This window comes from Sapajus apella, unplaced genomic scaffold, assembly GCF_009761245.1.
Source record: "Sapajus apella isolate SASKATOON/1434 unplaced genomic scaffold, GSC_monkey_1.0 scaffold15, whole genome shotgun sequence".
In the NCBI taxonomy this organism is placed as follows: domain Eukaryota; kingdom Metazoa; phylum Chordata; class Mammalia; order Primates; family Cebidae; genus Sapajus; species Sapajus apella.
This window is the reverse complement of record NW_022436955.1, coordinates 20702963-20728536: the sequence shown is the minus strand read 5'-3', so window position 1 is coordinate 20728536 and position 25574 is coordinate 20702963. Positions and strand designations below refer to the sequence as shown.

Genomic DNA, 25574 nt, shown 5'->3' with positions numbered 1-25574 from the left:
ATTTATCGAGTAGATCTTTCTTGACTACATATTAGGTGCAAGGCACCCAGGCAGGCACTGACAGCATCACTTGTTAGTGGATTGGTAAAGTGGCTGGTCACCTAGTTTCTCTTCTTCCCTTGTTTCAGTTTCTTTCTCAGTTGGTCTTATCCAGGTATTCTCTACTAATATCCCTTTCAAATGCTCTTATGTTCATCATAGATGCTCCCAAACCTCCCACGGAGGACACCTATCTAAGGTTTGATGAATATGGGAGCTCTGGGCGACCCAGGAGATCAGCTGGAAAATCACAAAAGGGCCTAAATGTGGAAACCCTGGTGGTGGCAGACAAGAAAATGGTGGAAAAGCATGGCAAGGGAAATGTCACCACGTACATTCTCACAGTAATGAACATGGTAAGGGGGGCGGGTGCCATGAACCTTCTGGCTCTCCAAAGAAGATAAAAGTCATAGAATTCTCTTGCATGGGTTGAATAGCAGATGTGTTAGGTTGATGCAAATATAACTGGTTTCTGCCATTACTTTTAATAGCTACGTATGTGGTTTTAAGGTTTTTTTTTTGAGTTTTGAGGAAATTCTCTTTATATATACATATATTTGGTAAAATTGAAGCCTATGTTCTTCAATCAATATGTCTGATTAATTCCCTCATATAGTTTGGAAATTTTCGAGATTTTCTTTGATTTCCATTTTTCCAACAGGTTTCTGGCCTATTTAAAGATGGGACTATTGGAAGTGACATAAATGTGGTTGTGGTGAGCCTAATTCTTCTGGAACACGAACCTGTAAGTGGCAAACTTCATTTATGTCTTCATTCAGTCTGCCATTCAGGATACATTTCTTGAACACGTCCTATGTGCACTAATCCATGTACTAGTTACCAGCTGCTTAAATTTGAAGGTAGACTGACTCTGTACTCAAAGTACAATCTAAAACAGCTGTGGAATCACATAATTAAACTACAACACCAGAAAATAATTGTTTATATTTAAATATATTTATATATAATGCATGTGCATATATATGCATAAATGTTAAAGTATTATTACATAATATATAAATACAATATATAAATACATAATACAAATATAAATATGAAATATAAATACGTTACATAAAAATAGAAATGTTATGTAGGCTTCACAAAGAAGGTGAATTTGCTTATAGATTTTAAGGATTAGCTAGATTTTGCAAGTTTGATATGCTGAGTAATTGCTGGTAGATGCAGAAGGATATTTCAAAAATACACTAAAAATAAGACATCAGAAAATTACTATAGTAAACCTACTGTCTCCCCAGTACCATCGTAGGTAATACAGGGAATAAACAAGGGGTATTTAGCTGCCCTTGGATTGATCACAGTGAGATGCAAGACACAAACATGGGGCAAATTATAAAACCCAGAACATGTAATAAAGTGTTAAATTACATGGTACTCACTGCTTTGTAGTGTTTTGATGTTTAAACTGTGTTTCTCTGAGACAGGGATTACCATTCAAATGGCAATTTTTTAAGTCCCCTGAGGCTTTTCCTCTTGTCTGTAACCCCAGTAAAAAACATAAAAAGCAGGAAGACAGACAAGACAAAAACTGATCTAATTGTCCAGGTGTGGAGAGCTACAGAAGTTAACAGCTTGTCAAAGGGGTTTTGGAATTTTAGAAAGTTAGGATGTGTGCTGGTTAGGAGACACTTTTGTCTTTAGCCTGCTAATAGGTTGCCCAAGGACATTGCAACCAGCCACAACTTAATTCACCGATAATTAAAGGTCTTGTCTAAAAACCCTAAACTTGACCAAGTCAACAGTTTTGACCAAACAAACATTTGACAAATGATCATTTTAAGGGTTGGTCATCTCTTATCCTGTGGAATCATATAATCATTTGTTTATTCATTCAGTGAATTTTCATTAGATTGATTTTCATTAGATTGATTGATTGATTGAAACCTATGATATACCAAATGTTTTGCTGGGAATTCTGACATCTATGTAAAAAATAATGAGGCTTTATGGAAAAGCCATTGAACTTCATCACCATTAATTTATTATCATGTTTTAAAAGTTATAATGGTTTTATAAAGGTGGTACCAGGTGAGATGAACAAAGGTATTCCAACCGAGGGCAGGTTTTTTTTGTTGAACTGTAATCAATCATAAGCCACACGACAGAAACTTTGTAGTTGCTTTAAATATTGTGAGCATTTACCTAAAATAGATACTTTTTGTCTCCTGCAGCAGCTCAAGTGTTTTCCTCTACTGGTCTTTTTCTCTAGAAATATGTTTCTGTGTTTGCCTGTACAAATTCAATGATTCAGCATTCTCATCTGTGTGACAAATTCACACTTTGATTTGTGTGGGTTTCCCATAGGGAGGATTATTGATCAACCATCATGCAGACCAGTCCCTGAATAGTTTTTGTCAATGGCAATCTGCCCTCATTGGAAAGAATGGCAAGAGACATGATCATGCCATCTTACTCACGGGATTTGATATTTGTTCTTGGAAGAATGAACCATGTGACACTCTAGGTATGGTATGAACAGATCCTTCATACACTCCTGTTAGCCAAAAACACAGTATGGAAACTTTCTGTGGATGATGGATAGCCCTTACCTTCCTTAATAAAGAGACATAATATTTAAATTGTGGAGTCACCTCTTGTATCCACTGGTGACTATTGTTCTATTTAACTGAACTTAGAGTGTGGGGAGCCCATGTACTTTGTTCATTTTGGTTTTTTTCTTTTTCTTTTTTTTTTTTGAGATGTAGTTTGACTTTTGTTGCCCAGGCTGGAGTGCAATGGCACAATCTCAGCTCACTGCAACCTCCGCCTCCTGGGTTCAAGAGATTCCCCTGCCTCGGCCTCCCAAGTAACTGGGATTACAGGCATCCACCGTCATGCCTGGCTGATTTTTGTATTTTCAGTAGAGATGGGGTTTTATCATGTTGGCCAGGCTGGTCTTGGACTCCTGACCTCAGGTGATGCATCCGCCTCAGCCTCCCAAAGTGCTGGGATTACCAGTGTGAGCCACCTCTCCCGGATTGTACTTTTCTTTATTGATCCTACGGATGATCACTGAGGTGTGAGATACATTGTTTAACTAGAAAGTTGTAGGTTATTCCATAAGCATCATGGTACCTGTCTGTGCCACTCGGTCTCAGTGCCTCCTTTAGAAAGTTACTTGACTTTGAAGTACTCAGTTCTTCCATATTTGTACAAGGCTGTGATAGCAAGAATTGTATCTCTTATATCTATACTATATTTTCTAGTGTATTCCATTGCACATAATAGGAATTCAACATTTTTTAAAAGTCAGTGGATGGTTGTCTAAATGAGAGGTCAGCAAACTTTCTCTGTGAAGAGTCAGATAGTCAATATGTTAGGCTATGCAGGCCATAGGTCTCTGTGGCAACTAGTCAGTTCTGCTGTATTGTTGAAAAAGCAGCCACAGGTGATATGTAAATAAATGAATGCAGATGTGTTTTAATAAAACTTTATTTACAAAAACAGAAGCCAGGAGCCAGCTACAGTTTCCTAATACAACTAATAGTTCAGATAGATGGTCGAATTTTGTAGAGCTGAGAAAAGCTTTTGTGATGTTTGCCCCTCATGTTTTTACTCAAGAGTACTTTATAATCTCTTATATGATACATTAGAGATGACAGTAGGTTGGACTTTATAAGGGATTTTATTATTTTTTGTTTTTTGAGATGGAGTCTTGGTCTTGTAGTCCAGGCTGGTGTACAGTGGCACTATATTAGCTCACTGCAACCTCCACCTCCCAAGTTCAGGTGAGTCTCCTGCCTCAGCCTCCTGAGTAGCTGGGATTACAGGTGCCCACTACCATGCCTGGCTAATTTTTATATTTTTAGTCCAGATGGGGTTTCACCCTGTTTGACAGGCTGGTCTCGAACTCCTGACCTCAGGTGATCCACCTGCCTTGGCCTCCCAAAGTGCAGGGATTACAGGCATGAGCCACCAAGCCCAGCCAGAAATTTTATTTTTTATGTTTCTCAAGTTCTCTGCAGTTTCTCTGTTATGTCCTATAAATAAGTTTAACAATTCATTACTAATCATAGTCTTCAAAAACACAACTATTTTGGGAATTGTTCCGTGGAATGGATTTTTATACTGAGAGGTGGTATACATCCATTCATAATCTGAGTTTGGAACTTGCAAAGTGACATGTGATAATCCAATGCATTGTTGATGTTTTGAAGAGAGATGCTGAGAAGCAGGCAGTGTTATCTGTTACCAGAGACCAAAATGTAAGAAAAGGCTTGGAAAAAACAAATAAAACATCAGAAATTCCACCAACTGTCTAATAGGTTACTTTAAGCAGTCTGTCCTGATGCAAAGCGCATGCGCTTTGACTTCTCCTAGGTCTGTGCTTGATTCCTGAGTCTAGAATTTATGACTCTGAGATCTTGAACAAGATAATTCACCTTTCCTAAGCTAAAAGTACATACACACATAGATATATACTAGACATATAGCAGTGTGTGAATTTGGCAACCATTTATTAGTGACGACCATGATGGCAGTAATGAGAATGATTCCACCCCTTATTTGTGCATTTATATTAGATTTCCCAGATGATCTCTCTTCCATCTTGACAATGAGGTAGGTACATTCAATTCACAAGCATGCATTTAATACTAGATGGGCACATAGATTTGTTCTACTGATTATTAGGACCCAAAACTGGAAAGAAAGATATTTTCACACACTGCATTGTATGTCAAGATAGACTCAAGGGCTGGCCGGGATGCTTTTATAATGGCTTTTAGAGGGAGGTAGATTTGGGAACAGATGCAGTTATCCCATTATAAGGCACCAGAGAAAAGTGAATTTAATCTGCACACATTGCTTAGGCGTTGTCATGTTTTCTGCTCTAGAAAAAGACCAGGATATATGTTTTCCCTTGGAAAGTACACCCTGAACTTTGACGTTAATGCCACTGTTCAGTGAGCAGTTTTGCATTGGTTTCACTGTCATTCTATCAGTTGCTCTGATCCAAATGGTAAACTCAGACAGGCATATAAATATTCTGTGACTTACGGTACTAAATGCAAAATAGGAATTACAATACTAATACTGACCTTACAGGGCTGTTAGGAGGATCAAGTTATAGCAATATGTAACAAAAACAAGAAAATAGGAAATGCTGCATTTATGTATTATCATTACACAGGACAGAGAACTATAGACCTTGAGTTTTTTTGTTTTTTTTTTTTTTTGCAAAAACATTGAATGAATTAATCTATTAAACTAAAACCATGTAGAACATTTCAAGGACGTAAGAAATTATCACATATCTGTGTGTGTAACCTTTGGATTCACATTTGATACTGATCTTTCAATAGGGTTTGCCCCCATCAGTGGAATGTGCTCCAAGTACCGAAGTTGTACCATCAATGAGGACACGGGGCTTGGCCTTGCCTTCACCATTGCTCATGAGTCGGGGCACAAGTAAGTGGCTCTTTGACCCAGTACTTTATATGAAAACTAGTTGGGTGATTCATTGGCATTCCTCTAACGGTTATTGTTGACTTAGGTAGAAAAACGAGGATAAATGTTGTGTAAAGCTTAGAATAGTTTCTGACTATACATAGGGCTCAATAAAAGCTAGTTATTGTTGATGTCATTCTGTTTAAATAACAGCATTTAATAGCCACACAGTATTACTTTGTGTGCACAGATTCTAAGTTATTTAACTGAGTCTCTAGCCTGTTAGGCATTTGTTTATTTTTGTTCATGTTTTGCAACAAGGAAACCATTTTTAGCTGATTCTTTAAAGAGGAAATAATGATGGAGAAAAATAAATTCCCAGAGTGTAATGGTGTGTTACTTATGCTACCTTTTTTTTTTTTTGAGATGGAGTTTCACTCTGGTTGCCCAGGCTGGAATGCAGTGGCGTGATCTCAGCTCACTGCAGCCTCTGCCTCCTGGATTTAAGAATTTCTCCCACCTCAGCCTCCAAAGTGGCTGGGACTATAGACACCCGCCACTATGTGCGGCTAGTTTTTGTATTTTTAGTAGAGACTGGGTTTCACCCTGTTGGCCAGGCTGGTCTCGAACTCCTGAACTTAGGTGATTCGCCTGCCTAGGTTTCCCAAAGTGCTGGGATTACAGGTGTGAGCCACCATGCCCAGCTGGCATGCTGCTTTTTTAAAAAAACTTTTGATGCATGTACTGAAAATTCTTTTAGTTGGCCACATTGCATGTACTTAATATTCTTTTAATTGGTGTTAGTAAATCTTCCTTTTATGGTGAAGACGATACTACCGAGAATTTTCAGACATTATTGGAGCAATAACCGCATTGGAACAAGTATATTACTTTACAAAATAATTATTTCAACATGTAGTACTCTTTAGATATACCAGTTTGGGAATGTTTGTGTGTATATATGTGTGTTTATTTTATTCAACATACAAGAAATAACTTTTATATGTTTTCAAAGCATTCAGTTAATTTCTAACTTAAAAGCAAGCATCATTCAGCAACTACAGTTGGTATTTTTATGTTTTGGTACAGTTTCTTCTTTCTTCTTCTTCCTCCTCCTCTCTTTCCTCCTCCTCCTCCTCCTCTTCTTCCTCTTCCTCCTCTTCTTCCTTCTTTTTCTTCTTCCTTTCTTCTTTTTCTTCCTATTTCTTCCTCTTTCTTTCTTCTTTTCTTCTTCTCTTCTTCTCCTCCTCCTCCTCCTCCCTCTTCCCCTCCCCCTCCCCCCTCCTCTTCCTCCTCCCCCCTTCTCCTCCTCCTTTTTTGACAGAGTCTTGCTCTGTTGCCCAGGCTGAAGTACAGTGCTGTGACTTAGCTCACTGCAACCTCTGCCTCCGGGTTCAAGCAATTCTCCTGCCTCTGCCTCTTCAGTACCTGTGATTATAGGTGCCCACCACCATGCCTGGCCAATTTTTATAGTTTTAGTAGAGATGAGTTTCACCATGTTGGCCAGGCTGGTCTCAAAATGCTGACTTCAGGTGATCCGTCCGCCTTGACCTCCCACAGTGCTAGGATTACAGGGTTGAGCCACCGTGCCTGGCTGGTGCTGGTATCTTCTATGAGCTATATTTATTATCTTTAGGAAATTTAAATATTGATCCTTGTTATTGTTATCCAACAAATTTCCAGTGTTACACACACACACACACACACACACACACACACACTCTTACACACACTTTCTTAGTGAGATGTGATTAAGCCAATTTTTTAAAATTGTAAATGGAGAAGCAAAAATGCCCATTTAGGACAAGGCTTCTTCATACAAAGCAGGAAATAAAATATGTATGCATATCAAATGTATGTCTAAATTTGTTTTACCGACATGTCCAAATGAACAGGTATCACTTTTCAAAATACTGATCATTAAACATTTCATTATCTTCGTTTATGTGTTAAAATTATCCCAAATCCAACATTTTAGATAAGGAAAAGCAGAACATATTCTTCAGGTGGAAGTCAGACAAGTCAGAGGTTGGGGAAGGACAGATGTAAAATAAAATAAAAGACATATTTAAGTTCTAAATAGCATACCTTATGAAGTTTTGAAACAGACAATTCCTGAGATATTTATTTGGCAGGTGCTAAAGAAAACATGTTATCTTCTAAAATGCTATTAAACTCAATTTAGAAATTGTAAGTTCAAATTTAAATTCAAACTTGGTTTTCTTATATACCTAAAATTCCACTAAAGTTGTAATTAAGTTTGTTTCCTCTAGAGTATGGCTTCGATCTCTTCCCAGAAACCCCGTCTCTGTTTCTGGGATTCTTGCTCTTTCTTCTCATGCTTTATTTATGGGTTTCTTTCTGTTTTTTTCTTTGGATGCTTTATTTATTGGTTTCTTTCTGTTTTTGACTTTCACAAATATATTAAGAAAGAGTGTCTCCCGGCCGGGCGCGGTGGCTCACGCCTGTAATCCCAGCACTTTGGGAGGCCGAGGCGGGTGGATCACTAGGTCAAGAGATCGAGACCATCCTGGTCAACATGGTGAAACCCTGTCTCTACTAAAACTACAAAAAATTAGCTGGGCATGGTGGCACGTGCCTGTAATCCCAGCTACTCAGGAGGCTGAGGCAGGAGAATTGCCTGAACCCAGGAGGCGGAGGTTGCGGTGAGCCGAGATCGCGCCATTGCACTCCAGCCTGGGTAACAAGAGCAAAACTGTCTCAAAAAAAAAAAGAAAGAGTGTCTCCGAAACAAATCCCTTTAATGTCTTGGTTAGGTAAAAAGAAGAATTAAATTGGGAAAAGCTGAGGACAAGAAAACGCTTTTGCTGAATATATGTTGAGGTTAGTAAGTAGCTGTTTTTGAGTGGTCACCTCTGAATACCTAGGGAAGTCACCGATAGGATAATAGCCTACAGCTGTCTGCCGCTACTTCCCTGACAAACTGGAAGGAATGCTGGAAAAAGTGGCTGTATTATAGACATGGGTTAGAAAAATTCATATCTTTTATCATAACATATTTATTTGGTATAAACTACCTTCAAAGACTAACTCTATAAATGAAATTATATCAGAATAACACATCTATTTACAGAGGCATCATATCTGCCTTAAAAATATATGTTCTAAGAGACAGGGTTTATTCTTTTAAATAATGAGATTAAGAACATTCTAAATAAATGATGAAATTTATATTTATATCGCTTCATTTTCTGTATCCCTAAAAACAAAATGAGAAAAGACTTTTCTGTGCAGTGAATTTTTTAGAGAAGATCAAAGACTGTTATTTCCCCATCCCCTTCCACTGTAATGTAGCCTGAAGTAAGCTCTGTCTTTATGGTATATATTCTGAGTATGCACATGAATGTTACATTTATTCTACCTGTCAAGAAATTTGACAATTATTTGCATGTAATGTGCATGATTTCTAGGGATTAGACCACCTGAAGTTTTTATTTTGTAATGCTAGACCCTTCTGTGATGAAATGGAACAACAGTAATGGTCAAGATTTAATAGCCCTCATAAAAGGGGTTCAAGCATTTTTTAAAAATGTTTACTATTATAAGGGAGTTTAATTATAATCAGAGTTTGAGATTTCAGTGAATGAACTGATCATAGTTGGAGAGAAGTTTCTATACCACACTAGCCTTATATACGACCAGTTCATAAACAACTTATAATCAGCATCTCTCTGCACCTACTTGCTACTCACCTGAGCTTCTTTACTATAATTCCATGGTTGGTGACAAGAAAAGAATTTTTTTGTTTGAAATAAAGTAATGTGGCTGTTCCTTCACTTTAGCTTAGCTTAAATGTACATTTTAACTTTACTATCATTTTCCAGCCCATACAACATGTATCAGCTAGACCATTCTTTGATTCTGTGGCCAAGAAATCATATAACAAAGCCATCAGCATTTTTAAAATTTTCAACCTGAATTTTGTAACAGTCTATAGTCATTTGCCTTTCTCTTTTCCAGTTTTAATAACTCTCTCTCTCACTTGGGTTTGTTGATTATTAATGTATCTTTTTTCTTAGATTATCCTTTAGACAAATGGGTTCACAGGAAGGTTTTTGTTTCCTTAATTCTGTTTCAGCTTTGGCATGATTCACGATGGAGAAGGCAATCCCTGCAGAAAGGCTGAAGGCAATATCATGTCTCCTACACTGACCGGAAACAATGGAGTGTTTTCATGGTCTTCCTGCAGCCGACAGTATCTCAAGAAATTCCTCAGGTATGACAGGTTCAATCCAGGGGTGCTTCTAGGTTTGGAGTGGTGACAGAATTGTGCTCCTTAGATGTGAAAACAAATTCGCAGTGGAAATATCTTTTGATTTGTCAATAAACAGAAAGACCAATTGTGATGGTGACATTATTGTTGGAAAAAATAGATTGAAACCTAATATTGTGCTAAATGCTCTCCAAGTATTTCCTCTTTCAATCCTGACAGCAATAGTATTATCCTCATTCCACAGTTGAGAACTCGAGTCTTAGGTTAATTGCATTGCTTAAGGTACTATCACTAGTAAGTTGCAGACAGAAGACTCACACTTAGATCTGTTCTGACTCTAGGATCTGTACTCAACCATCTCTCCTGTGAATTCCAGAGCCTGCTAGGTATATTTTGTTTTTACTGTGACTAATTATTTCAGTCATGTCAATTAGTGTGTCATGGAGTATTTTTTAAATGCTCAAATGGTATGTGTGTGTTGGTGTTTTAATGAAGAGAGCATTTTCTTGTTTGACTATTTTGTTTGAAATGGCTAGAAGCTTGTAAAAAAAAAAAAGAATAAAAAAAATTTCTGCTTGTAGAATTAGAAGTGTTTTAAAAAAGAAAGAAAGAAAGAAAAAAGAATAAAAGAAATGGCTAGAAGCTAGCTCTATGTCCAAATGGCAGCCAAAGAGGATGGGTAGCTCTATCAAATGCTTGTAATAACACAGAACCCTTAAGTTGCATTAGTAAAAGTAGGTGTTTAAAAAGTTGCACTATTTAGGTCATATTAAACAATGAACCCAAATTTGAATTATAGATAGATAGATAGATACACTTTTTAAATTTATGTTGACCCACAAGGACACTTAGATGCTGATGTCTTATCTCTTTGACCAGATGTTAGAGAAATTTCTTTGGGAATTGACATTCTTGATCCTTTTTTTTTTTTTTTTTTTTTTTTTTAAAAACCTGTACCATTGTATATTATTTGCAAATGTTTAAAGAATCAGTGAGACATAGACACAGTGCATATTAAACATGAAGGTATCTAACCAAATATGCGCAAAGAGTAGCAAAAAATCAACAGACTTTTTGCCAGTAAGCTTTGCCGTGAAGATTTTCTATGAGTTTTTAATTGATGATTTGGGACTAAAATTACCCTCTCCAACTCATGTAAGAATGCAGTTAATAAATACTACAAGTCAAGATCAAGTTAGCATAGGTTGAATTTCCATCCATATGTAGTTAAATGCTTTTGGATAATGAGGATAGCAGCAGCTTACTTTGAATGCCTACTGTGCTTTATGAAGCACGTTGTATTTTTCTCGTTTGGACTGTGCAATAGCCTTTATGAGGGTATTGTCACTCATGAGCTGTATAACTTGGTCTTGATTGCATGGTTAATTAGGACCCCCGTCTGTGTCAAAACAAAACTACACTTAACCGCGATGCTAATTAACCTCTATTTGAATAATTTAAGTAAGTGGAGATGAGGTGCTTTCTAAGAATATCTATGTCATCAGGATGGATTTTTGCTCTCAACAGGCCCCAGTCAAACATACTTGAGGGAAATTTTTCTGCCTCATGCCCCAGTTCATTATTCCTCTTGATTATTTCAAGAATGTTATTTATTTTTGTCTGTAAGTCTTACTGTAAGGTAAAGTACATCTTTGAACTCTGCTCCATTATCCGTTAAAAAAAAATATATATATATATATATATGTGTGTGTGTGTGATTTAAAACTCCATGAAGACAGGTACTGTGTCTGTCTGGTTTATTTTGTACCTTTAGTGCTTTGTCTAAGGAATGAGATTGTTGATGAGAGTTTTCAAATATATTGACCTTTCCCGTCTCCTGTCAAATCCCAAGCCAAATCACTGGGATGGCTAGAATTTTCAGCATCTTGTAAAGCCCTTCCTGGCTGTGTACATTCCATTCTGTTAGATAGGACTCACTCTCTGGAATAAACATAGCTTTGAACTTTAAACATATACCTGTTTCTCTCACTGCATTGTATTTTTCTTTGCATGAATGCGTTCAGAAGTGTACTGCTGTAAATGGAAAGATCACAGATCAACTGAGTCATTAATAAGGATGTATTGTCATTACAGCACACCTCAGGCGGGGTGTCTGGTGGATGAGCCCAAGCAAGCGGGACAGTATAAATATCCGGACAAACTCCCAGGACAGATTTATGATGCTGACACACAGTGCAAATGGCAATTTGGAGCAAAAGCCAAGTTATGCAGCCTTGGTTTTTTGAAGGTATGTTTGCTTGTGATTTCAAACTTACATTAAGACTCTGCAATGTGTCTGTGTCCCTAACAGTGTAAACATTTGGTTTGTCAAGGCCAAGGGTTAGAGTCTGGGTTATCTCTACCATGTCAGTTGTTGGGCATGATAATTAAGTGGCAATTTTACTGTCAGTGAATTACCCAGACCTATCTACATAGACCATGCCTGTTTAAATACTGCTTGACTGCCTCCTTGGTAGAAAATTCTTTGTCTTTAGATGAAGACTTTGTCCCTAGAAGTAAAACTGGGAACAATAGTTTGTACCTGTTGCTGATCCCTGCTTTTGTTTCTATATGTTCTTATTCCCTCTTCATTTGATACGTTTAGAATCATCACCTCCCAAAATACATCATATGCCTTTTATAATATAAGAAAACTATTATTGGCACCTAACTTTAAAAATATTGTGTATACATTCAAGGTATATCTTCAGTAATATTAGTGAGATTTTTGTGTCAAGTCTTCAAAGAATTATAAATTATATTATAAATTATAAAAAAGATAATGGGGAAAACACAAAAGTACAGGTTGTAGAAATGAGACACCTTGTTCCCCTTAGTCAAGAATGATATTACTGACAGTATTACAGTCTCGACTTTACTAAAAAAGTAGAATCATTTGTAAGTTGGTTTATTCCCAATATGCAAAGAGAAATATGGAAGTTGCAAGTAGCTGAAAAATGCATGGAAATTTTAGAGGTTTATGGTTCCTCTTCCCCCCTCTATTCCTGTTCCTCTAGTAGCTAAGAGAGCTAAGTGAGCCTCTGCCCCACGTAAGGCATTGTACTTAAAGATTTATTTTTCTTTACCTCCATCTTCACAAAAACCCTTCAAGTAAGAATTATTACCACTTTTGACCTGGAGCTCAGAAAATAAATTCAACTTGCCCAAAGCCACAAAACTTTTAAATGGTGGAATTTAACAAAGCAAATCACACACATTGATGTTAGGTTTTCTCTTCTTCACCAGTGACTGGTACCAGTCACTATTACCAGTGTTTCCTAAATTTCAGTCATTAATATCCAGTCATTAATAACTACCTTCTTTAGTTGGGTCATCTGTGTATTACTATTCACTCGTTGCTTTTCTAGAAACCAATTCACATTCAAAATACAAGTCCAGTCCTAAGAAGTAACATCCATCAGATCATACGTTTGATATGGGATTACGTATTTTTTCTAATACCGTTTCAATGCATAACTATGGAAAAATTTTCCAGATGTGATTTACATTTGTTTTGGTGTATCCTTCATGACACGTGGACCTTACTTTCACAAATTCTGGTGAACCATATGTAAAAAGTAACAAATTGGCTGGGTGCGGGAGGATCACTTGAGCCCAGGAGTTTGAGAACAGCCTAGGAAACAAAGTGAGACCCCTTTTTTACAAAAATAAAAACATCAGCTGGGCTAGAGGCATGCACCTGTAGTCCGAACTACTAGGGAGGCTGAGGCAGGGGCGTCAGTTGAGCCCAGCAGTTCAAGGGTGAAGTAAAGTATGATAGCACTATGGCACTTCAGCCTGGACAACGGGCTGAGACCCTATCTCTAAGAAAAAAAAAAATAAGAAATTGTTGTTTGCCTATTAAGTTGATGGTTTTGGCAGAAGTAGACATTCACTTTGTTGAAAAAGTTTGTCTCCTAACTTTGCCTCTTGTTCACTTTATTCTAAAGGAATCATTATCTTATTCATCACAAATTTGTTACATACTATGCAGGAAAAGCACAGTTGATAGTAAGCATGATTTTCTTTTTTCTTTTTTCTTTTTTTTTTTTTTTGAGATGGAATCTTGCTCTGTCACCAGACTGGAGTACAATGGCGTAATCTCGGCTCACTGCAACCTCCGCCTCCTGGGTTCAAGCAATTCTTCCACTTCAGCCTCCCAAGTAGCTGGGAACACAGCCACGTGCCACCACACCCGGCTAATTTTTGTATTTTTTTTTAGTAGAGATGGGGTTTCACCACGTTGGCCAGGATGGTCTTGATCTCTTGACCTCATGATCCGCCCACCTCGGCCTCCCAAAGTGCTGGGATTACAGGTGTGAGTCACTGTGCCCGGCCTAAACATGATTTTCTTTAGAAATACAAAAGAGGTTCCTAAAATTACTATCATTCCTTCAGAATCATACATTTGTGGGTTACCTGTTCTGTGTCAGGCAGTGTGCAGGGCTTAAACTTTTTAAATTATAGATTGTTTTCTGGGACTCACTATATTTTTAAAAGAGAGCATCTCAATCTGATGGTCTTTCCTGGGAAGCAGAGCAAAGGGAAATGAAAATCCCGGACTGGCCGGGCACGGTGGCTCAAGCCTGTAATCCCAGCACTTTGGGAGGCCGAGGCGGGTGGATCACGAGGTCAAGAGATCGAGACCATCCTGGTCAACACGGTGAAACCCCGTCTCTACTAAAAATACAAAAAATTAGCTGGGCATGGTGGCGCGTGCCTGTAATCCCAGCTACTCAGGAGGCTGAGGCAGGAGAATTGCCTGAACCCAGGAGGCGGAGGTTGCGGTGAGCCGAGATCGCGCCATTGCACTCCAGCCTGGGCAACAAGAGTGAAACTCCGTCTCAAAAAAAAAAAAGAAAATTCCAGACTAAAAGATTTAATCAAACAAGGAAAGGGAGGATGAGTTTAAGGGAGAAATGATTTAAAATGGTGGTGAGGTTAATGGAGAAGGTAGTGTTGTTTGATAGACTCTGATTGTAGATTATTTTCCCCACACGTTAGCTTTTGGTATTATTTTTAAAGCTACTTATAACTTGAACCCATAGCCGCACCTCTGAGGATCATAAATATCGTCAGGTTCTGGCTAGGAGGGATTTCCAAAACAAAATCCTTTACTCATCCTGTCAAGTAGAAAGAGCTTAGACCAGCTCTGGCAACACAGAACAGAGGTGAAACCTGTCTTCAGGACCTTTATTGTTCTATCATTACTTCCTCATCTTTTCCCCTCACTTTTCTTTTCCTCCAGGCCTCCTAGAAAGGCAGGGTTGCATAGTGATTAGAAGAACAGCAACACAACAAAAAACTCTCAAAGCGTCCTCTCAAACCAGCAGATGCAATACATTGGCATGACCTGAAACTTGGTAGGAATGTGTTGGCCTGGTGAGGTGCCTCACGCCTGTAATCCCAGCACTTTGGGAGGCTGAGGTGGGCGGATCCCCTGAGGTCGGGAGTTCAAGACCAGTCTGTCCAACATGGAGAAACCCCATCTCTACTAAAAACACAAAATTAGCCACGCATGGTGGTGGGTGCCTGTAGTCCCACCTACCCCAGAGGCTGAGGCAGGAGAATCGCTTGAACCCAGGAGGCGGGGGTTGCAGTGAGCTGAGATCGCACCATTGCGCTCCAGCCTGGGCAACAAGAGCGAAACTCTGACTCAAAAACAAAGAGAAAGCAATGTTTCATTCCGGCCTAAGGAATGAGAAATTTTGGTGCTAGCACCCAGAAACCCGTATTCTAACAAAAGCTCCACGTGACACTGATGTACAGTCAAGGTTGAGAATCGCTGGGTTAGACAGTCTTCAATTTTGAACATTCACACGTACATATACGCACACACGCATCTCTGGATTTGAAAGTTACATAGACCTAGGTTTAACATTTTGTTGTGAGATTTCCTACAAGCTTAGGGAAATGACTCAACCTCCCTTAGTCTTAGAGTTCCCCTTTGAAAGGTGAAGATTGTAATAGTTCTTCCATGGCACATTTGTGAGGATTCTTCTCTTGGTCCACTTGCATTACTCAGTCAACAATACAAGTTTCTTCTAACTCTTTTCCATGTGTCTTCAGCATCATTGCCACCATCACATTTGACTCCTTCCACAGTGGTTGCCCTGGTAAAAAGGCTCTGGAGCTGGCTATTTTGGATCACTCATCCCCGTCTTCTCCTCCTCTCCCAGTCTTGAGTTTTCTGTGTCTTCAGCGTGCCAGGCTTGATCTCTGTTCTCATCCAAAGTGTTCAGGAAAATGAGTTGCTAATCTTTCTAATGGTTCTGTGTTATTCGTAAAGATCCAAAGCAGGATTCCCTCGATAACAAGTGGAGAAGCATCCATGTGATCATTCTGCACTTCTCAAATGTTTACTGACTACATAAGTGAACTGATGCTATTTGCCAGAGGGTCTCAAATGCTGTAACAGACTGATCAAGGCTTTCGTGCTGGTCATTTTATTAAGCTAGAAGTGAGTAGCTGAACAAATGCATCCTCTTTAGCTGACTCTGTACCTCAGTAGCCAGCACAGTTACAACGCAGGAGCTCAGTGTTAATGTTTATCTGTAGACCCACTGAAAGAATTTGAAGCTAAATAGAAACTGTGAGGAAGATATTTTATTTCTCATGAATGTTCTCAGCCTATCATTTCAGAGAGCATTGTATTTGAAGGATAGCAGGATGAATGTATGTTTTTTCCGTAAATCAAGAAGAGTGACGAGACAAGTCCCAAGCATTTTAGATTTATCTGCCAAAGTTAGGGATGCGCCCAGGAGACAGGTCTATATCTTTCTCTGAAGATGAAGATGATTTTGAGGGCTCCAAATTTAAAGAGGAAAGGGTGGGAAATTAAGAAGTACACAATTATTATGTAAAAGGGGAGTAGGGAAAAATAGTTATTCATGCCTTTCTCTGGCTCAGTAATGCCGCGTTTTTCTTATGTAAGATGACATAAAGAAATGAGGCAGAGAAAAAAATGCAGTGAATCTGCATTTTACATGAGATAAATATAGACAAAATGGGGCAGGGGCGCAATCAATCAGATAGGCATTTGTGTCTGCTGGACTGCAGTGACTGCACCTGTAAAGATAAGCTATCAGTTTACGTTACCATGGTGCAATTTTGACAGCTCACTAGGAATTTCCTTGTGGGCAAAATATGGAGGAAGCATGTAGTTTTTCATCTTGCAGCTATCTTATTTAGGAACCGAAATAGGGAGGCAGGTTTGTGTGACCCAGTTCCAAGGCTGACTTTTCCCTTTGGTTTAATGAGTTTGGGGTCCCAAAAGTTACCTTGCTTCCACACTTCTTTCAAGAATTTGCCATCAGGATTAATGAATGGTCAATAACTCAAAACTTCCTAGTATGGAATCATACTATTTGATACTGTTATACTATTCCCTTGTAATATGCCAAGCTTACTGCATCACATTTTAGCTTCTGTTAACTTACCCCATGCACTCATGGTCCAATGATGTTGTTGTTCTTGTGTGTTTTCCAGATATTTCCTCTTTCATGTCTACAAGTCTTTGTATATGTTTGCTGTCCTTGTATGCTGTGTGGACACCCAGTGATGCTAAATTATTTTTTTATTGTTGTTAAAGATTCACTTTAAATGTCACCTCCTTATTTTCTCAAGGAGTTTTAAACATTTCTTTCTCTGGGTTCCATTTCCACCTTATGTGTCACTTTTATAAACTTGCGATACATTTTAATTGTCGATATATATCTCTTGCCTCAGTTGATAAGAGAGAATCTGCCATGCCTAGCATGTGCCGGATGTCATATCAGATACTCAGTATTACTTACTGGGCTTTACAGTGGTAACCACAACTAACATGTTTTAGCATTCCCATTTCCTTAAAGTGAACGATGTTCCTTCTGCCTGCTCTCTCATCTCTCCTCAAGGAAGCAGGAGTGACTTATCTGATTGACCAGTTTAAGACTGTATCTGAGCAGGCCTGCCGCAGCACTGTCTCAGCATCATCTTTCTCGTGCTGCAGGATGCGCCCTTCTCTCCTGCCACCCTGGAGGTTGCCTGCCTTGAATGAGACTTGGCTTTGCCTCCTCTACCTACAAGTGTGAACGGATAGTCTAATGCAGTGGAGATAGTGTTAGAAGACCTATTTGGCCACAGATCTCAGCCACATTCCCCAATTCATAATTATCACTAATAAGGTTATTATCTAGAATTACGTTTCTTGGACTCCAGTGTCTTATTTAGTGGCAGAATAGACAGGAGCATTATTTATTGTCCCCCCTAAATTCAACAGAAAGGAATTGAAGTTAAATAATCTAAGCAAGGTTAGGCAGAAAATGCTAGTACACAGGAAAACAAAAGGCCCAGGTCTTAGAGTGAATGAACTCATAGAAAATTGAGGGTAAGACACTCTTTCCTTTCTGTAGTACTAATACTTATTCAGTGCGAATTATGTATCATACAGTACTTTAAGCACATGATACATACTAATACTTCCATACCTTTTGGGCATGTGCTGTCATTCACATTTTCTAGATAAGAAATCCAAAACACATAAAAGCAAATGCTTTACTAAGCTTTATATGTGCAAATGGCCGAACTAAAATTGGATCTGGGTAGCACATTCTCTTAACCATGATACTATACCGTCTCTCATATTATATACCTAGAAAAAATATAAAGTGGTACTAGTGCCAATCCCCTTAACAAAAAAGGGGAGGGGAGGGGCAAAAAATTAAATTAGTACATCACAAAAGAAGACTTACACATAGTCAATAAGCATATGAAATGGCACTCAATACCAATTGCTCTCAGGAATGTATAAAATAAGTTACAGGATCAGGCAGGGCGGCTCATGCCTGTAATCACAGCAGTTTGGGAGACCGAGGTAGGTTGATCATAAGGTCAGGAGATTGAGACCATCCTGGCTAACAGGGTGAAACCCAATCTCTACTAAAAATACAAAAAACTTGCAGGGCATGGTGGCACCCGCCTGTAATCCCAGCTACTTAGGAGGCTGAGGCAGGAGAATTGCTTGATCCCAGAGGCAGAGGATGCAAGTGAGCAGAGATCACTCCACTGTCCTCCAGCCTGTGTGACAGAGCAAGACTCCATCTCAAATAAATAAAATAAATTACAATGAGGTACCACTACACACTGACTGGAATGGGGAGTATTTAAAAGACTGACAACACCAAATGATACCAAAGACCAGAAGCAACTGGAACTCTGCATATTGCTGATGAGTGCATAAAGTGGTATAATCATTTTGGAAATGGTTTCGCAGAGTTGTTTCGATGTATGAAGTGAAACATACCATTACTCTCTGACCCAGCAAATGTACTCCAAGTTATTTACTGGAAATAGATAAAGGTCTGTGTTCATAAAAAGGCTTGCCTAAGAATATTCTTAGCTACTATTTGATTCAAGAAGCCTAAGACTGGAAGCAACTTAAATGATCTGCAAAAGGTGAATGTACGAGCAGATTAGCTTTTGCTGTATTCATATAATGAAATTCCATTCATTAATAAAAAAGAACAAACTATTGATATACACAAAAACATTGATGACTAAAAAACATGTTGAACAAAAAAGTACATTCTGTATGGTTCCATTTATATGAAATTTAAGAGAATAGGCAACACTAACCTGTTGATGACTGAAATCATAATAGTGATTGCTTCTAAGAGGAGAACTGACTGCAGAAGGGTACAAGGGAAATTTTGGAGTCATGGAAATATTCTGTCTTGAATGTGGTGGTGTTTACAGTGGTGTATATATCCACCAAAACTCGTAGAACAGTATACAGTATAGTTAAAACGAATGCATATTATTGTATAAATCATACCTCTATAAAGTTTATTTTTAAAATAGCATTGGGGCAATTATTGGTGACTCCCACTTTTTAATTGTTATCTGTTACTTTAAAATTATTGTTTAGCTTAAAAGCTTGGGCAATAAAGTCAAACATACCTGGGCTTAAATCCAGGCCAACTAGAGACTTTACCTGCTAAAGAAAGTTGGAAGAAATTACTTAACTTCTCTGAGTCTCAGTTTTCTCCTGAGCACATTGAGGTGACAGTCATTCTTCCCTCACATGGTCACAGTGATGATACTATGAGATAATCTACGGAAAACTCAACATCCAGTTTTCTTTTTTTTAGAATATTCTGTTTGCTAGGTTCTTTCATGTTGTTATTTTTTTTTAATTCTCAGAGACTGAAAAATTCCAAAGTCTTTATCACAAGCAAAGACTATTTTAAATTATAAAGTTTGTCACTTTTATTCATATATTGATTTACTAAAAAATATTTACTGAAGCCTGCTTTGTACCAGGCACTGTTTTAGGTGCTTGGGATACGTCCGAGAGAAAACACGGTTCTGCCCTCCTGTAACTAGTGGGCAAGAAGCAAAGCACAATAAACTTTATAAATAAGTAAGTGATATTGTAAATGAAGCCACAGGCGCTAAGTAAGTTTGGAATAAGATAAGGAAAATTGGGAGTCTGATTGGGTGGTGGTTGATTAAGCTTTCTAATAATGAGATCATTGGAGGTGAAATTTAGGCAAAGACTTGAAGGAGGTAAGAGAAAGATGCATAGAGTTGAGGAAGTGGGACAGCCAGTGTAAAGGCCCACTTTTGGAGTAAGATTTGAGTGTTCGCAGAGCATCAGGGAGCCAGTGTGGCTAAACCAGAATAAGCAAGGTGTAAACCGGTAGGTTACAATGTCAGGGAGATAAAGGAGGCTTGATTGCATATGACTTCATGGATGACAATTAGGACTTTGGATTATCTCCTGGTAAATTGACAAGACATAACAGGTTTTGAGCAGAGATGTGCCATGAGCTGACTGACGCTGAGTTGATTTGGAAGGATCTCCCTAGCTCAGTGCCATCCGGCAGAACTCTCCGTGATGACGCATGTGTTCTCTGTTACCCAATATGGTGGGCACTAACTACTTGTCAACCTGAAACGTGACCGTTGTGACTGAGGAAGTGAGTTCTTAATACGATTTTAAGTAAGGTAAATTAAGATTTAACAAGCCACATGTAGCAAGTGGTGATCATAGTGGACAATACAGCTCTAGTCACTGTGTTGAGGATAAACTGGGCAAGGTTGTGGGTAAAGTAGACCTTCGAGGCTTGTGAGGGGGTCCTGGCAGTGAGCTGTGTGTCAGTTGGCTTGGAACAGGGTGGTAGAAATGGAAATGGCCATAGATGTTCAGATTCTGGAAATATTTTGAAGCCAAAGCCAATATGATTTTATGATCTAGTGGGAGATTTCTTGATAGAATATGACAGAAACAAAAGAGTAAAGATGACTCCTGGATTTTTTTTTTTGAGACCAAGTTTTGCACTCATTGCCCAGTCTAGAGTGCGATGGCGTGATCTTGGCTCACCGAAACCTGCAACCTCCGCCTCCCAGATTTAAGTGATTTTCCTGCCTCAGCGTCCCAAATACCTGAGATTATAGGTGTGTGCCACCACACCCAGCTAATTTTGTATTTTTAGTAGAGATGGCGTTTCTCCATGTTGGTCAGGCGGGTCTCAAACTCCCGACCTCAGGTGATTCACCAGCCTCAGGCTCCCAAAGTGCTGGGATTACAGGCATGAGCCACCACACCTGGCTGACTCCAGGATATTTGACCAGAACTGCTGGAAATATAGAGGTGTCATGGAGTGAGATGTGGACAGTTAAACATGGGTAGCTTTTGAGGAGCCGATGAAGAACTTTCATTTTGGATGTGTTAAGTTTGTAATGCTTTATAAAATTTGGTTTGCAAAAGCCATTAACATTGTCAGCATGTCAAGTTTTACTTGAAGGGGTATCCATCCTATAGAACACCACTAGGGGACATGGCCAGCAAGTGACAGAACAGAGTAATGGATAGCATTGGGACTCTTTGCTTAAAAACGTTGCCTAGTTCAAAAAAATCATATGCAGGCAACATGAGACCTTGGGGTCTCTGTGGTTATTTTGTTTTCGCTTAAATTATGACTTAAGTCCAGGGAATTATAGATAAGGGAAAGTTATTTGAATATGCTGGAAAAAAGAGGGGGGAGGTACAAGCAAAAAAAGTGCAAACTCTCATTTCTGTTTACTTTGAAAGGGAGCCTTCTCAGAGGGCTTTCATGGTCGTCAAAGCATGTAGTTGGCTATAATTACACTTGACTTCTGTACTCCACCACAGAAGAAATAACATGTTCACACAGCCTGTCTTATTTCACTCTGGAATCCCTGTGTTTTTTGTTTTGTTTTGTTTTGCTTTGTTTTCCTGGTTCTCTCCAGCTGCCCCTCCTATTGGCCTTGTGGCTTGGCATTGGCTGTGACATCTATCCTTCCTTTCATCTGCCCTAGGGCCATTTTGGTGGTTGCCACATAGGCACTGAGTGTGGGTTATGGCTTTTTCCTGGCTGTAAGAAGAAAAACAATTTAGTTCTGAAAGCCTTTCTAAGCATAGGTTTAATTGTTGCAGTGGCTATCTCTCATGCCCCCCGTTTCACATGGGCTGCTCTCCAGTTATTGATTTCCTCAAACCCAGGGTGACTTAGTATGAAAACACGTAGCAGCGGTGACCCTGATTCACTTTGCTGGGAAGCTGCCTCATGATATCTGCTACTGTCAGCGGTGGGTTCATGAATATATGCATTCAGAGATGTATATATTCTGGCTTATGAGCTGTTTTGAGATTTGGGAATGGTACACGTACCCACATCTGGGGCAGCGGGTGGTGGTGGTGTTTCTAAGAAGTGTCCTCAGTATTCTTCCATTCTCTTTTTGGAGGAAAAATTTTATGGTCTACAAGACCAAAATTACTGTATATATCTCTGGTTTCCCTGTGTTTTCTTTTCTCAGTCCCATGGAAAGCTTTTCTCATGTGTTTGCGAAATATGTCTAAGCATATTCTTGCCATATTTTCTGACTATAAAATCTACATTAAATGGAGGTTTGGGAAGTTAGGTGCCTGGTTCATTGAATTTTTAGGATTTCAACAAGTAACAACAAAAATTATTTTTCTCCTCCCTGGTTGTTTATATTTTCCCCAAAATGTCCGTGTTCACATTTTTACCATAGGAAGTAGAATGTGGCAACCAGATGAAGTCACTTTGACCTTTTGCAGTGTTTCACGACATTTTATTAGCAATATAATTCTAAATAGCAACATTAACTGTTAGAACTAAAAGCAATCTGGTTCTGTTTCTTTATAGACGAGAAAACTGAGGCCTGGAGAATATGAGAGCCTTCCAATATCCATCAGTGGCAAATCCAAGCCCAGTGTAGTGGTTAAGTTACTAGACTCAAAAATCAGGCCAGCTTGAGGCCTGCCTTTGTCCCTGGCCAGCCATGTGACTTTAAGGCTTCAACAGCATCTGTTGCTTGCTCAGTTTTTTCAGCTAAATGAGTTTAAATGAAGAATTAGTGTAGTTTCCACCACTAAAGTGTTGGTAATACAACAGTATTAGTTCCCTATCTAAATAATTCCACAAACTTAGTGTGAGTTAAGGCAACACATGTTTATTTTCTTATAGTTCTGGAAGTGGGCATTTGAAAGGACTAAAATCAGGCTGGGCACAATGGCTCACTCCTATAATCTCAGCACTTTGGGAAGCCAAGGCAGGCAGATCACCTGAGGTCAGGAGTTCAAGACCAGCCTGGCCAACGTGGTGAAACCCTGTCTCTACTAAAAATACAAAAATTGCCTAGGTGTGGTGGCTTGTAATCCCAGTTACTCGGGAGGCTGAGGTGGGAGAACCCTTGAACCCGGGAGACAGAGGTTGTAGTGAGCCAAGATGGTACCATTGCACTCCAGCCTGGGTGACAAAAGTGAAAGTCAGCCTCAAAAAAAAGAAGAAGAAGAAGAAGAAAAAAGAAAGGACTAAAATCAGTGTGTCAGCAGGGTTTTAAAGGCCTTAGGAGAGAAGTTATCTCCTTGCCTTTTTCAGCTTCTAGAAGCTGCCTACATTCCTTGGCTCCTGGCCCCTCCTTAATCTTCAAAGCCAGCAACATTCTTCTGGGTCTTTCTCGAGTTATCATCTCTCTGGTTCTCTTCTAAACTTCTCTTTCCCATTTAAGGATGCTTGTGACTACGTTGGGCCCACCTGGAAAATTTAGGACAGTGTGTCCATTTCCAGTTCAACAGCGACCTCAGTTGCATTTGCAACTTTAATTCTCCTTTGCTATGTAACTTCACATATTCACAGGTTCCCAGGATTAGGATGTGAACATCTTTGGGGTCCATTATTGTATGTACCACAGTGTAGCATGAGAATTAAATTATTTCATAGGTCTAGTTTGAGAATTAAATTGATTACATATTTGAAAATTGCAATAGAGATGACGAAGGTGACCAGGCATTGTGGCTCATGCCTGTAATCCCGGCACTTCAGGAGACTGAGGTGGGAAGATCACTTTATGTTAGGAGTTTGAGATCAGCCTGAGCAACAAAGCAAGAACCTGTCTCTACCATCAGTCAATCAATAAAATAAAAACAGCACTCATAAAAAACGTTTCATTTAGCTGGAAACCGTAATTCTCAGAAAATTAACATAAGAACAGAAAACCAAACACTGCATGTTCTTACTCACAGGTGGGAGTTTAACAAAGAAAGCACATGGTCACAGGGAGGGGAACATCACACACTGAGGCCTGTTGGGGGGGTAGGAGGTAGGGGGAGGGAGAGCATTATGAGAAATACCTAATGTAGATGATGGGTTAATGGGTGCAACAAACCACCATGGCACATGTATACCTGTGTAACAAACCTACACTTCTGCACATGTACCCCAGAAAAATAAAAACTTAAAAAAAAAAAGATGCTTTAGTTAAGCACGTACAGGATCTTGAAAAAGCAAGTATAGAACATTATTTTTAGAGATGAAAAAGCCAATATTTTGAAGAACTGCGTGTGCCAGGTAAAACCATCACTTGACTTGTAGTTCCTCATTTATCCTGATAACTCTATAGAGTCAAGTATTGATTTTATCACTACTGGACAGATGAGAAAACTGTAACTTAAAGGGATTCTGTAACATGTCCATAGGGAATGAAACCAGGAATTTCGGGATGATGATTTGAATCAGACTTACTTTATTCCAGTCTTGACGTCTTCTGCTACAATGGTTATTATCACATCATGAGAGATCAGGTCTATCCCTTCCAAGCCAAGTGTTCTCTAAATTAAATGTTGCTACCTACCAGCTGTTACTAAACACACGTGAATATCTGGATACTGTAGAAACCCCTCACTTACATAGTTGGTAAAACATATTATCCTTGGTGTTATGAACTTCACTGGCCTCTACTTTCTGAATAATTTCTGATTTCAGCTACCCCAAAATATAATAATGTATACAAAATCTTTGAATATTCTTGTTTTTATTGTATATCACCCTCACTGGCCCCTTTTTTTCTTTCAGGACATTTGCAAATCACTTTGGTGCCACCGAGTGGGTCACAGGTGTGAGACCAAGTTTATGCCTGCAGCAGAAGGAACCCTTTGTGGCTTGAGTATGGTAAACTGCATACTTGTCAGTTTTTAGCTCTAGAAATTCGATAAGGCGTAGAACTCAAAATGTACTGTCACCTTAGGATGGAATGCTTTGGCAGTATATGTTTTCTGGCTTCTCTGTATATTAAGCAACATTACTTAGCAGCAATCATAAAGCTGAATGCTCTCTAACCCAGGTAGCTCAATTGTTGAAGATTTTTTTTTTTCTTTTTTCTTTGTCTTCCTGTTTTAGATGGTGGCTTGGCTCCAAATATCTCTCTTTCAATGAGCTAACAGGTTTCACTGCATACCATTTTCCTTTTAAACTTGTGGTATATAAAAAGTCTCAGGGATCAGATGTCTTGTTATAAAAAAAAAATGACTCTCCCTCCAGACCAAGGCCTCTGCTACTCAGCTCAACTCGCAGGAGCTGTCATT

At 38.9% G+C, this 25574-nt stretch overlaps 1 protein-coding gene across 3 annotated transcripts in view; it reads left to right on the top strand.

Moving 5' to 3' along the window:
* The window catches only part of ADAMTS18 (ADAM metallopeptidase with thrombospondin type 1 motif 18), a 156723-nt gene that overhangs the window by 71301 nt on the left and 59848 nt on the right, over positions 1-25574 (top strand). For all 3 annotated transcript variants that reach the window (XM_032284505.1, XM_032284503.1, XM_032284504.1), the window contains 7 exons: positions 202-395; positions 701-784; positions 2365-2524; positions 5364-5469; positions 9548-9685; positions 11777-11930; positions 25066-25161. In XM_032284505.1, the coding sequence (XP_032140396.1) occupies positions 202-395; positions 701-784; positions 2365-2524; positions 5364-5469; positions 9548-9685; positions 11777-11930; positions 25066-25161 (932 nt within the window). The remainder of the gene's footprint in view (positions 1-201; positions 396-700; positions 785-2364; positions 2525-5363; positions 5470-9547; positions 9686-11776; positions 11931-25065; positions 25162-25574) is intronic.